Consider the following 14,889-nt stretch of genomic DNA (forward strand, 5'->3'; position numbering starts at 1 on the left):
GATAAAAGGGGAGTTTTTTATGCCAATAGGAGAGAACATATATGTCATGTGCCTACAGCTCATATTGCCTCTGTGACAAATTTATGATTTTTATTTTGATACGTAAAAGAAATTGTAATAAAAAAAATTTGAATAAAAAGTCACCACTGGCCTCACCCACTTTATCCGACTTCTATGTCAGAAAGAGTGGAACAGGCAGTTCAAAAGTATGGTGCTCAGTCTGAACAGCATATTTCTCAATGTACTATATTTATACCAGACAAGCTTTTATCTCTTTGCACTGAGCTCCCCTAGTGGCGCCTGCATGAAAATACAGTGTTTTTTGTGGAAAGAGGAGAAGTTCAGGGTTGGCCTATCTCCAGGACCCTCTCCAGGGTATGCCACTGCTGTGGAGGAAGGAGGTTTGCAGGTTCACTGTGCAAATCACCACTCAGGTACTCAGGTGGTGTAGGCAGAGAGCATTATCAGCCTGAGTGGGGTTAGTTCCAATTGTGCAGTCTGCTTCAGCTGTGGGGTTTATACTTGAACTAGGATTTGTGGGAGTATAGCAGGGGCAATCTTTAGTTGTATCCTTCTTAAAGTGATAGCAACTCTACTTAGTAATACTTAGGAGGTTCTTTACTAATCTGAACTACATCTAAATCAGGCGTATTTCAGGTGCAGATTATGGCGCAACGTTTAGTCTGTGACTTCGGCCTGCTCACACCAGGTCTAAAATTGTGGGCGGGGAAGGGGACGAGCGGCAGGCCCATCTCATTCATCATTTTCTACGCTTGGTTTAGGCGTAGAAAATGGTCTAAATGTAAGACAGCTAGACCAATGGATGCGCCAAAGTTATGGAGAGGCCAGCGATGGGGCTTTATTAAGACCGGCGTATAAAACGGTGGTCTTACTAAATGTGCCTGTCTTACTAAATGTGTCATCCAGTCTGGGTCTAGTCTAGACAGCCGGTCTAATTTTACGCCAACTATAGGATTTGTAAATCTGCTCCAATCTGCTCCATTACTCCACTTTCATATGGTCAGAACATGGATACCGGACATGTGCATTCCACGTTTTGTGGAAAGGAACCTCTGGTCCATAATAGAACAGTCCTATTCTTGTTCATGTTCTATATTTTTGAAGATGCTTCAGAACTGGACATACGGATGCGAACAGTACATGGTGTGCTGTCCGCATCTTTGGCAGCTCCATTGAAGTGAATTAGGCCACAAAAAATGTGGATCGGATAGGTACAAAAAATTTTTTGTGTGCATGAGCCCGTATGCTTACTCTCTGTAGGTTCCACTCCTGGCTTTGGCTTACTCATGCTGCTGTAAAATACTAACCAAATACTGTACGTGTGAAGGTGGCCTAATACTTGGTGGCTGAGAAAGACTAGTTATTAATTCCCCCATCACTTCAGGAGGTGGAGCAGTATGACTGCACCTAGCTGAGTTCTTAAAAATACAAAATAAATGTAACACTTAAAAGGGAATCTGACAACAGTTCTATGCTACATCAGGGGACAACATAAACTGGTGACAGAGACACTGATTAAAATATTGGGTCACTTACTTGAATTAACACAATTGTTTTGTAAGAATCATTATTGAGCAGCTCCAGCGCATGCCAAGTGCTGGAGTCCGTTCAATGTGCTGTATGCTCTAGGATGTCCTCATAGTCATGAGCTTCCAGTGCTACCCGCACCCTGCTGCTAATTGACAGTTTTCTTCTTATACACAATAGGAAAAATGATTGCCAATCATCTGCAGGGGAATGGAGAAAAGAGCCAATAGGTCATGAATATGAGGACTCCAGTACTTGGCTTGTACTGGAGCTGCTCTATAGTGGTTTTACTAATTCAAGAGTGACCCAGAATTTTAACCAGTCTGTCACCAGTTTATGCTGCCCCTCAGATAGGGGTTTGTCCCCACTCTGGATGCCTCTATATGAGGAGAATAAAATGACACCTTCAAGTAGACTTGAGTGAATCGACCTTCATATCATAGATCCGAAGTCGATCTGTTCAAATACTTTGATTTTAATGCTGTTTCCATACATCATTAAAATGTATTGGCTTTGTGGAGCCAAAGTTCGTCTCGGCCAAAGTTGTGCGAGACGGAGAATTACTACTGTGTTCATATCTGCCTCTTTAAAGACAATTTAAAATAGAAATCTGAAGTGGGCTTTGCTACTGGCTGGCACCTCGGTACCAAAACCCACTTCAAATAGCTATTTTAACCCCTTTATGACCGGGCCATTTTTCACCTTAAGGACCAGACTGATTTTTGCAAATCTGACATGGGTCACTTTTTGTGGTGATAACTTTAAAACGCTTTTACTTATCCAAGCCATTCTGACAGTTTTCTCGTCACATATTGTACTTCATGACAGTGGCAAATTTGAATCAAAATATTTCATTTTTATTTATAAAAAAAATACCAAATTTACAAAAAAAATTGCAACTTTACAAATGTCAATTTCTCTGCTTTTAAAACAGATAGTGATCCCTCATATTATAGTTATTAATTTACATTTCCCATATATCTACTTCATGTTTGGATCCTTTTGTAAATGCCATTTTATTTTTTGGGGATGTTAGAAGGCTTAGACCATTTGAAGCATATCTTGAAATTTTTCAGAAAATTTCCAAAATCCACTTTTTAAGAAACAGTTCAGTTCTGAGGTCACTTTGTGAGGCTTACATAATAGAAACCACCCAAAAATACCCCATTTTAGAAACTACACCCCTCAAGGTATTCAAAACAGATTTTAACAAACATTGTCAACCTTTTAGGTGTTCCACAAGAATTAATGGAAATTCGAGATGAAATTTAAGAATTTCACTTTTTTGGCAGATTTTCCATTTTAATAATTTTTTTCCGCTAACAAAGCAACAGTTAACAGCCAAACACAACTCAATATTTATTGCCCTTATTATGTGGTTTACAGAAACACCCTATATTGGTCGTAAACTGCTGTATGGCACACAGAAGGGCGCAGAAGGAAAGGAACGCCATATGGTTTTTGGAGGACAGATTTCACTGGGATAATTTTAACTTGCCATGTCACATTTGAAGACCTCCTGATGCACCCCTAGAGGAGAAACTCCGAAAAAGTGACCCCATTTTGGAAACTACGGGATAAGGCGGCAGTTTTGTTGGTACTATTTTAGGGTACAGATGATTTTTGCTCTATATTACACTTTTTGTGAGGCAAGGTAACACAAAAATAGCTGTTTTGCCACAGTTTTTATTTTATGTTATTTACAACATTCATCTGACAGGTTAGATCGTGAGCTATTTTTATAGAGCAGGTTGTTATGGACACGACAATACCAAATATGACAACTTTTTGGTGTTCGGTTCAGTTTTACATAATAAAACACTTTTGATTAAATGATTTTTTAGTGTCTCCAAATTCTGAAAGCCATAGTTTTTTTAATTTTTTTGACGACTGTCTTATGTAGGGGCTAATTTTTTTGGGTATGAGATAACGGTTTTATTGGTACTATTTTAGGGTGCATATGACTTTTTGATCGCTTGGTATTACACTTTTATTGATGCAAGGTGACAAAAAAATTGCTTTTTTGACACTGTTTTATTATAATTTTTTTTTATGGTGTTCACCTGAGGGGTTAGGTCATGTGATTTTTTTTTACATTTAACACAATAACACAACAAAAAAATCATGTTTTAGTGTCTCCATATTGTGAGAGCCATATTTTTTCTTTTTTTTGGGCAATTGTTTTAGATAGGGGCTCATTTTTTGCGGGATGAGATAATGGTTTCATTGGTATGATTTTGGGGTGCTTATGACTTTTTGATCGCTTGGTATTACATTTTTTGTTATGTAAGGTGACAAAAAATGTATTTTTTTACACCGTTTTTTTTTTACGGTGTTCATCTGAGGGGTTAGGTCATGTGATATTTTTATAGAGCAGGTCGTTACGGACATGGCAATACCTAATATGTGTACTTTTTAAATTTATTTAAGTTTTACACAATAATATCTTTTTTGAAACAAACAAAAAAATCATGTTTTAGTGTCTCCATATATATTTTTTTTTTTGAGCGATTGTCTTAGGTAGGGTATAATTTTTGCGGGATGAGTGACGGTTTGATTGGCATGTTTTGGGGTGCTTATGACTTTTTGATCGCTTGCTATTACACTTTTTGTGATGTAAGGCTACTTTCACACTAGCGTTCGGGGCTTTGCTTGTGAGTTCAGTTTAAAGGCTCTCAGAAGAGGCCCCGAACACATCCGTACTGCCCTAATGCATTCTGAGTGGATGCAGATCCGCTCAGAATGCATCAGTTTTGCACCGTTTATCTTCCGCTCAGCAGGCGGAGCAGCGTTTGGATGTCCGCCTGGCCGTGCGGAGGCAAACGGATCCATCCAGACTTACAATGTAAGTCAATGGGGACGGATCCGTTTGAAGTTGACACAATATGGCTCAATTTTCAAACTGATCCGTCCCCCATTGATGTAAAGTCTGGACAGTTCCGTCTGAGCAACTTTTCACACTTAGAATTTTTTCTAAACTATAATGCAGACGGATCCGTTCTGAACGGATCCCATCGTCTGCATTATAGGAGCTGATCCGTCTGTGCAGACACCAGACGCATCCGCTCTGAACGCAAGTGTGAAAGTAGCCTAAGGTGACAAAATAGCTTAGAAAAAAAAACATAATTTTTTTGTATTATTTATTCTTTTTTACTTTTATACACTAATATTATTCTTGAAACAAAACCAAAATCATGTTTTAGTGTCTCAATAGTCTGAGAGACATAGTTTTTTTTATTTTTTTGGGCGATTGTCTCAGGTAGGATATAATTTTTGCGCGATGAGATGACGATTTGATTGGTACAATTTTGGGGTGCGTATGACTTTTTGATTGCTTGCTATTACACTTTTTGTGATGTAAGTTGGCAAAAAATGGCTTTTTTGACACCGTTTTATTTTTATTTTTTACGGTGTTCACCTGAGGGGTTAGGTCATGTGATATTTTTATAGAGCAGGTTGTTACGGACACGGCGATACCTAATATGTATACTTTTATAAATTTTTTTACATTTAACACAATAAAAGCATTTTTGAAACAAAAAAAATCATGTGTTAGTGTCTCCATAGTCTGAGAGACATAGTTTTTTTATTTTTGGGGTAGGAGCTAATTTTTTGCGGGATGAGGTGACGGTTATATTGGTACTATTTTTGGGGGCATACGCCTTTTTGATTGCTTAGTGTTGCACTTTTAGTGATGTAAGGTGACAAAAATGGCTTTTTTTTACACCGTTTTTATTTTATTTTTTATGGTGTCTATCGGATGGGGTGGATCATGTGATATATTTATAGAGCCGGTCATTATGGACGCGGCGATACCAAATATGTGTGTTTTTTCTTTTTTTTATCTTTTTTTTTTTTTATAAAATCAGGGGAAAGGGGCGTTTTTTTCTTTTTTTAGCCTGAAACTACTTTTCTTTACTTTTTTTTTTTTAAACTTTTTTTCTGTTAAACTCTGGTACTTCATCTTTTGGGGTTCTGATCCCATCTGCAATGCATTGCAATACATCTGTATTGTAATGCATTGCCTGTTAGTGGATTACACTGAGTAATACACTAACAGGTTGCTTAGGAGACCCAGCCTGAGGCTGGATCTCCTGGATACCCATAGAAGGCAGGTCCCCATGCCATGCAAGGCATTGGGCAGCCTCTGCATGGCATCGGGCTACCTTGTCACACATCAGGTCCCACGCCACAGCAGCGCGAGGACCCGATGCGCTCCTTCACCCGCCGCAAACCACCTCTATGTAGCAGTCAGCGCTAGAAGGGTTTAATCTGCCAACATTGCTGTAAACAGCAATGTCGGCGGATACATCAGGGGCCCTCCTACCAGGGACTGCCGAACCCCTGCAGTTATCGGGCGGGTGCAGGAGCTGCCCGATCAGTCCGCTGTGCAAGTATGGCGGACTGCGTTCTGGCACAGCATCCATGCACGACATTTTGCGTTAAGGGGTTAAATTGTTTTCATAGACACAGATATGAAGACAGTAGTAATTCACCAAAGTCTCACACAACTTTTAATGAAACAGGATTAAAATCAAGGTATTTGAACGAATTGACTTTGGATCTATGATCCAAATGTCGATTAGCTCAAGCCAACCTTCAAGTATGAGCCTAGCAGGTCCATCAACTGGGGAAATAAGCTGATCACAGCTTTCGTACAAAAATGGGTTGTCCCACAACAATTATTGTTTTTTTTTTTTTTTTTTTGGCCTTATGTACTATGTTACTATGTCTATGTTCATCATATAGGTTAGGTTAGGTTAGGTCTGACCTCTAGAGCACTCACCATTAATAATTATGAGAGGCCTATAGATCCTGTTCTTGAGAGAAGAGTGGGATGAACTTGTGTTCTTCCTCTCCATAGATTTTAAAGGGTCAGTAATGTGCTCATTCAGTTTTGCCCCCCATACTCTTGTATGTTGCTCAGGATCAAAATGCAGAATACTGTGACTAAGTAATCATAATGAAGCCAATTCGGTTAAATCCTAGCAATCATTTCTGAAAGTACAAGAGCAGAGGGTAGCTGGCATTCTTCCACAATGTGTCTTAATGTGAGTGAAAGGACAGCTGGTCCAAAGAACACAGAATCATTGTAATTGCACAGAATAGTGTTTATTGACAAAAAGAAAATTCAGCCAGTGCGAGATGTGAAAATAGTACATGGAAAAAGTATGAATATTATAGAATATTGCATAGAAAACTAGACAAATCCTGTGAAAGATAGAATGGCATTCCCTAAGACAATGAAATCATATTTGTAACTGCAAGCATAAAGGAGCACTCCAGGTAGAACTTATATACAGTGTCCTGCCTCATGTTGGGCCTAAGAGGGTGGAGCATGACACCAGTATTCTTTCTTTTGTGTTCTTTGAAACACTATGTGAGTCTCATGTCTCACACCTTTGGGCCCTGTGCTGGGCAAAAGTCTACCAGTTTTACCTAGAGTGTTCCTGTAACATAATTTAAATTTTAAAGGGCTTTTCCGGTAAAGTAACTTTTTGAAAAACTGCATTAAGGCTGCAATCTGTGACCCAACCAGAACCCATACCTATAACCAGAGTTTCAATTTACCTTGCAATCCATTTGTCTAGCTCCTGTGTGAGCCTGCAACACATTGAGATATGATCTTCCCTCATAAAACTACAATCCCCACAATCCCTAGCTTTCCTGCTGTGAGTGTTGATGTTTATTGATTGGCTGCCTGATATACAGTCCGGTCATACCCCCTCTACTCACCAATCACCAGCACTAACACTCCCTTTGTTTCACAAGACATTAAACTAAAGAATTGATAGCAACACACTGAGCATGCTCGACCTAACAAAGGCTCAGAACTACAGGTCGATGCTATGGTAATTTATGAGGAGACACAGTGGGTAGCAGAGGAAGAAAACTAATTTTATAACTACCAAACGGTAAATATTTGAAATTTACATTATATTAGGTAATGATTGATGATGACTTAGTCTAAAACATAAGCTATATTTATGCTAACTGGAATACCCCTTTAAGGCTATAATTCTTGGCATGAATATAACTGTCTGATCCATAACAAAGTACAGTAAAAAACTACATTAGACATTAGTATAAAGCCAGGATGTCTCAAATGAGGTATTGCCTAAAAGCTGATAGAAGATAAAAGTTGTAGATGTTTGAAATAGTTTTCTTGCAAAAGGAAGATAGCCATGGACTCCTTCTTTGTTACATCTTCTGCTCGATCTTGTCTATTTTGGTTGAGACCAATCTCCCGTCCAGTCTCTCCTCTGTGATTTTGGTCACTAGTTTTTTTTTGGGGGGATCTGAAAAAAATATATTTTTTTAATACATATAAGCTGATTGGGAAAATCACTCACTGGTCATAAAAACTGAGAAATAGGTTCAAAGATTGGATATAAGATAAGGTACTAATGGCGTGTCTATAGTCAACCATGCATAAACACATTCTCCAGCCGAAATGTCACAGTGATGTCAACTTCACAATTACCTGTCATTGATGATGAAACATATCTTTCATTTTGTCTTGAAGACCATTCATCTCTGCTTGAACCACTGCCTGACCCGTTGCTTGAACCACTACCTAATCCACTGCTTGAATAACTGCAGAAAATGATATATGTTTAAACACAACATTGATCCATTTCATTATCAGAAGATCATGGTTCTTTGACCTCCAAGGAAGGAAGTCTGAAGTTATTGGATATCTGAAGGCCCCCAAAGCAGATTTGAAATTCTAGCTGTCCTTATTTTTGCCAAACCATTGAGTTAAACCATTGTACTTATGAGAGCTTTCACCAAGTTATGGTCTAGAGATGAACAAGTGTCCTAAAATTAGATTTGCTCTGATTAGTCTGAATCGGCCCAAAAATTCAATTTGGGTATGAATTGATTCTACCTGAATCAAAAGTACTTCAAACGCCTCGAAATTCTCTCTTTGTTATTCTTCTACCAAATCAGATTTTTTTTTTTACTTTTGGGTTGAATTTTGATTATAATGAATCGATTTGCTCATCTCTGATATGGTCCAAGGACATAGGTACCACTGATGAAGCCTCTGCAGATGATATGGGGCCTGTGTATGTGATGATCTATATCAGGCTTGATCTATGGGCCATTTGTTAATGTGTTGGCCTTCCCCTGTCCTTAGGGTCCACAACATGTGCAAGAAATGGAACAGATGCAAACACGAGGGTGATGTTTTCTTTTTCTTTTATACCGAATAGAAAGAATTGGGGAAAGTCAAGCTCATGACTCTAAAATCCTTAAAATCCTGGAAAGGGTACCATGGAGGATTTTAACCTCTCTATAAATCTTGAGTTGTTTATGTACATTGTTTTAGGTTTAAAGTTTGCATTGAACCTCAACATCTAGACAAAATAATAATTTCATTTGTGAAAGCAAAGTATTATAGCAGTAAGGGTACATATTTTTTCCTTACCTTCCGTCTCCCAACAGACGGCGGTACATATCTATCTCATTTTCCAGGCTGGTCTTGATGTCCAGAAGTATATTGTATTCACAAGATTGATTCTCCATATCATTACGCACTTGAGCTAATTGCTCCTCAAAGTTGGAGACCATTTGTTGAATCTGAGCCAGTTGGGATGCATAGCGACACTGAGTCTCAGCCAATGTGTTCTCCAAAGAACTTTTCTAGTTGAGGAAAATGTTTAGATTAGTTATTCCAGTGGAACAAAATTACTTATACTCCCACCTACCATTAGGTTACTGATAATACAAATCTAGTATATCTATGTATACTGTACATTTCATTTTACAGAACCATAATAGTCCTATGATGTAACATGTTTAGTCTTGATGACCTTGATGTACATCCACTCCATCAGTACAGTCTCCATGCTACAGATACAATTTTATACATGGCACATTTATGATAGATAGATAGATCGATAGATAATATTTATATTACCATAGCAAGTTGACTTTGGAGGTCGATTTCCATAGTCTGCATATAACGTCTCATTTCAGTAACCTCCGACTTGCCAGTTTCAATTTCTGCGCTACTAGAAGAAATCTCGTTGCTCAGTTCGAAAATCTAAAATAACATAGACAAAAAGTAACAGCAGTGTAAGACAGGGAAATTTATTTTCATTCAAACATTGGAGGAAATATCTAACACACCTTTTGGTTGTAGTCTTGCTCTGCTTTTCTACGATTTTCTTCTGCTAGTTCTTCATATTCAGCCCTCATATCATTAAGAACTTTAAGGATGTTGATGCCTGGAGCAGCGTCCAATTGTACACTGACATCACTGGTTTGTCCTTGCAAACTTTTTATCTCCTATACATGGGGTTGACAGGTTAGGCATATATATCCATATACAAGTAGAAAACAAATGCATTCATTATTAATCATGGTGTCAAAGCAACTACTGTAAGACCTAGCTGGCATTGAGATTTAAGATCTGGATATCTACTGCTCTAGTGGTCAAATGGACTAGAGATTGCATACTCACATGTACAAGTTCTTGTTTATGAAGAAATTACATACACACTATGGCATATGCTACCTTACTGTTGATTCATCCAACAAGTGTTAAATGAGTGTCAGAAAATGTTTATTTTTGAGAAACAGCGCCACTCGTAAGCACAAGTTGTGTCTGGTATTGCAGCTTACCTACATTTTCTTAAGATTCAAACTTTGCCAATGGACAAAATTGGTGCTGGTTCATGAAAGAATGCAAAACATGTTTGTGATTTTCTTACCTCCTCATGGTTTTTCTTGTTACAAGCCATTTCTTCTCTTAAAATCTCAACTTGACTCTCAAGATTAGACTTTTCCAGAGTCAGTTCATCCAGAACTTTACATAATCCTTCAATGTCCGATTCCACGCTGTGGCGCATGTGGAGCTCACTCTCATACCTTGAAAATAAATGTCATAGAGTTTTTTGTTGTCACTATAAGGGTTGAACTTGGGCTATCCTGTGGTTTTAACAGACTATCACAGATGCTGTATAACAGTAGAGCTTTACGATCATTTCACGTAAAGGCAACAGTAAAGGTTCCCTCACTTGTGGTATATTTTGTTGCAGAAAATATCTGAGACTGGAAATCAGTTCCATACATCTGGAGAGAGCATATAGAAATCCATGTGCTTGCTGCCAAAAGAATGGATGAATGGAACTGATTTTCAACAGCTGAAATTTCTGCAACGAAACCTGCTGCGTTTGAAGGTACCTTAACACTTCGGGCTGTCCTTCCTAGTGCAGGGTCTGAGACAACAGTGCATGACACAGGAATTATTTCTTTGGTGTCCTTTATGAAAAGAGGTATCTCCTAAGAAAGATAACCATCTCACTATGGCCACCTCTTGGAAGTGACTCGCTATAAGTCAAAACCCAACTTTCTAACAAGCCTTGGGATTTGACAAAGAAATATAGCCAAGCCAGATATCCATCCATAGACAGCTGTTTCGAGGTGCTTGCCCCTCATCAATACTGTGCAAGATTCTGGCTGGCTGGGTGCGATCCCTTGAATGTAGCAGAGTGCTAAAACTCCTTAAAGGGAACCTGCCATGTAGATATTTGATTATAATCTAACTAATTATATACAATCATTAACTACTAAAAAGTGCCTTAGATGTATTCACTTACTGGTGTGACAGATGGTTACCTCATAATATACACACAAATATGCTGCATGCCAATGAGCTGATTTGAGTCCAGCGTGATGTCATTGAGTCCAGCATATATTTAATTCAGAGCTATAGCCACTCCCCTGCTCACCTGCTGCTGATTCATATGGAAACAAACTGTCATTCAGCAGCAGGTGGGCGGGGAGAGTCAGGAGCTCATGAATATTCCGGACTCATCATTATCAGCTGGAGCTTTTCAATACAAGATGTCGGCAGATTGACTGGATCAATTAAAGAAAGTCACCCAGCATTTTGCTAAGAGAATCAGTCACTTATTTATGTTGCCCTTAGTTAGGACACCATAAAACTGGTGACAGGTTCCCTTTAAAGGGACCCGCTGTGTATGGAGACATACTGGAAGTACTCCATCATATGGAGAGTTATTTAAGGAGAATCAGCTATTTGGAGACTGTCCAAATACTGTAGTTAATTTGCCTGCTTTCAGCTTGGCCTTACCATAGATCATGTGTTTTCAAGTAAAATAATTTGCTAAGTGATATGTGGATGAATATAACACAAAACAAATATATATTGTAGTAACAATCATATTACCAAATTAGTATATTGTACAATTAGCCTTGAAATAAATAATTTACAAAGTTTACTTGAAAAATGTATTTGTTTTTGCATATCTGGAAAAAGACCAGCAGGTGGCGATCTATACTTAGTTATTTTACTACAGCACTCATGATCAGTGATGCTTTTAGACTGTGTCAATTATTATATGGGTAAGAATTTCATGTATCCGTTTTTACAAATGAGGTCAACCAATCTTTTAGAACTAAAATGAAGTATTGCATTGTTCCCTTTCAGTTTACCATCCCCATCTTCAAGGAATTGGACACTATTGACAATCTAATTTCCTTACAAACATAAACTGAAATCTAAAAAGGAGAATACCCACATGTAAACTTTATGCATAGCGTTTGTAATAGGGCAAGAATATGGACTAGAAGTAGGGGCTTTCAGAGGACTTGTCGTCTAAATTTCAGGAGCAGTGTTTTTTCTTAAAGAAATACTCCAGGCACAACTATGTTATACCTAGTCCAAGGCCTGAGGGGGTGGAGCATGATACACATGAATTTTTTATAGCCCCTTGGTCCAGGATTAGAAAATGAATGGCTGCATTCGTAGAGACAGGTTGTGTGAAAGATCACAGCACAGCCTCGTTCACTTCAATAGAACTGAACTGCAATATAAGACATGTTTTTCCAATTATAGACAACCCTCAATCTCATATAAATTGCCTGTATCAGCCAATTAGGACAGTGAGGTTATATTATAAAGAGCCGTATGGATATTAGAGAGGGAATCTGGTTGCTTGCTTGCTATGGGTAACAGTTCCCGATTGTGTATCCTTCTCTTAATTAATTTACAAGCTATTTAGTAGTATAGGTCCCTAATATATATATGACTTACTTCACTCTGAAGTCATCAGCTGCCATCCTGGCATTGTCAACCTTCACAGTGAGTTCATTCTTATCCATAGTAGCATGCATGATCTATGGTAAAAAATTATTTAAGTTCAACGTATAGTAAAGAAAATGGATATCTATTAACTTCCCAAATTTATTTCAACCCCAACAGCTTGTATATTAGCTTTTACCACAAAATTAGCAAGACAAATAAGGTTTGGCAGAGCAATTACCTTGTCTTTGAGATCTTCAATGGTCTTGTAATGTTTGCTATTGTCAACTTTTTTAGGTTTGTGTGTTTCATGCCAGTGTCTGATTTTATTCTCAAGTTCTAAATTTGAGTCTTCTAAAGCTTTAACATTATTCATATAGACAGACAAACGAGAATTTAGATTCTGCATGGTTTCCTTTTCTCTTGCCTGAAGAAGACCCTCTCCTTCTTTTAAGAAGTCACTAAGTGAGTCTGTGCTAAAATCTCCTCGTTGTCCACCAATTGAACTTCCACTAAAACCAAAGCCTCCATTTCCAGAAACACCACTGAAACCACAGCTAAAACCTTCTTTCCCACCTGAGCTTCTATTAGAATACCCACCTGTTGATCGTAAACCACCACTGAAGCTTCCACCTCCACTTCTTGAGGTACTGCTGGAGCTAACACTAAAGCTTACTCGTTGTCCACTAGAACCACAGCCATTTCCACTGGCACTGCTCCCATAGCCTCCACTAGAGCCACCAGCATATCCACCAGAACTGCCTCTGTAACCACCAGAAGAACCACCAGCATGCCCATCAAAGCTGCTGCTATAGCTTCCAGTGTGTCCCATGGTGGAGCCACCAGTATTTCCAGTGGAGCTTCCACCATGCCTATCAGTTTGCCTTCCACCAGCATTTCCACTGGAACTGCCATCATGTCCTGTCCCTGTGTGTCCAGCAAAATATCCTGAGCCTCCTCTCTGTCTAGATGATGAGTTGCTTCCCGAGACACCATCACTGCCACTGCCTAAACTATTAAAACCTCTCTGTGTATTACTATGACTTGAACTTCCAGAACCAGAATCTTCTCCATAGTATCCAATAGTTGCTTCTCTACTTCCTCCTCTTTCAGCATTTCCTCTAGATCTTGGCCTGTACTCATCATGTGATCCAGCAGAGCTCATTTGTTGAGAACCTTCATCACAGTTATCAGCTTGTCTTGCTGTCCTGTTGGATCCTGTATTCCCATAGCTTTCTTGGACATTTGAGCTGCTGTAAGACATTTTCTCAAAGAGACAATGGTAATGCTCGAAGAATATGGTTAGTCGTCAATGTATGAGATAAAACAGAAGCAATATTTCATTTTATAGTAAATTTAAAGGTCACGTGGCAGCATTCCATTGTAATGTAAGTAAAACGAGGTTTGGTAATAACTGACTCGGAGACCATACCATTAATAATATGTAGTAAAGTTTTTATATTAGAGATCAGGTGGAGCTATGTGAGAAGTTTATTGCCCAGATTTATTCCATAATTTCATGCTTTTTTTAAATAATTATTTTAATTATTATACTGAAGTAAATGATTAAAATTCAAGACATTCTATAAGCATCAACCTTTTCTTATTGGCAATGATGTAAAGCCAATCATCCAACCTAGAATAAACTCTGCACTATAAAAATAATAGCACCATAAAACCCATGCAAAATTAAAGGTAGCAATTTTTGTTAATATTGTTATTCACACACTGGTGGAATTGGCACAATGGCCTCTGTTATTATCACATGTGCTATTATTGGCTGAGAACCAGAAATAATGTAATGTTGCACACAATGAAAACCGTATACTACACATGGTATACAATAATATAGTAGTAGAACTGAGGTCTGTGTTATTCTTTTCTATTGCAAAGAAGATGAGTTTGTAAGTTGTGAAATTCTTCTGGTTCGCTAGAGTTATGGCATCGTGCACATACAGTACCTCGGAGGACTACTGCAATGGATTAACCAATAACAGAAGGCTTAATTTACAGTTATTAAGTTAGATGTTGTGATTTATTGTTGAAGCGCTTATCTTTCTATGCCCTGTGTAACCCTAATAGCAATTTATGGAAGAAATATAGGGTTAACTTTTGCAGACTATTTAGGTTACTAGAGTGATGGACCAAGTCAATTCCCTGTCTAGTTGAAGGGTCTAGTGTAAGCTGAGCTATATGAAGGACATGTGATTTCCTGCAGAACAGGCCCAAGTTTAGAGAACATCACCTCTGAGACTACAGCTGCCAAAGGAGCTGAGTATCCC

At 38.3% G+C, this 14,889-nt stretch overlaps 1 protein-coding gene across 1 annotated transcript; it reads right to left on the minus strand.

Moving 5' to 3' along the window:
• Positions 1–7,749: 7,749 nt before the first annotated feature.
• LOC122942018 (keratin, type I cytoskeletal 14-like) lies at positions 7,750–13,031 on the minus strand. Its single transcript, XM_044299513.1, has 8 exons — positions 12,849–13,031; positions 12,620–12,702; positions 10,272–10,428; positions 9,688–9,846; positions 9,476–9,601; positions 8,984–9,198; positions 8,033–8,145; positions 7,750–7,847 (listed from the first exon to the last, which is right to left on the minus strand). The coding sequence occupies exons 1-8, from the start codon at positions 13,014–13,016 to the stop codon at positions 7,750–7,752; spliced, it is 1,119 nt and encodes a 372-aa protein (XP_044155448.1). The 5' UTR covers positions 13,017–13,031.
• Positions 13,032–14,889: the final 1,858 nt, after the last annotated feature.

The sequence above is a fragment of the Bufo gargarizans genome, chromosome 6 (genome assembly GCF_014858855.1).
Source record: "Bufo gargarizans isolate SCDJY-AF-19 chromosome 6, ASM1485885v1, whole genome shotgun sequence".
NCBI classification, from domain to species: Eukaryota; Metazoa; Chordata; class Amphibia; order Anura; family Bufonidae; genus Bufo; species Bufo gargarizans.

Bases quoted from the DNA above. Each gene is read 5' to 3' on its own strand.
- LOC122942018 (XM_044299513.1), bottom strand. From the start codon at position 13,016: ATGCAGAATCTAAATTCTCGTTTGTCTGTCTATATGAATAATGTTAAA. The intron at 9,602-9,687 runs GTGTGTTAGATA...ATGTTATTTTAG, and splicing joins AGCAAGACTACAACCAAAAG to ATTTTCGAACTGAGCAACGA. The intron at 9,199-9,475 runs GTAATATAAATA...TTCCTCAACTAG, and splicing joins TCCAAAGTCAACTTGCTATG to AAAAGTTCTTTGGAGAACAC.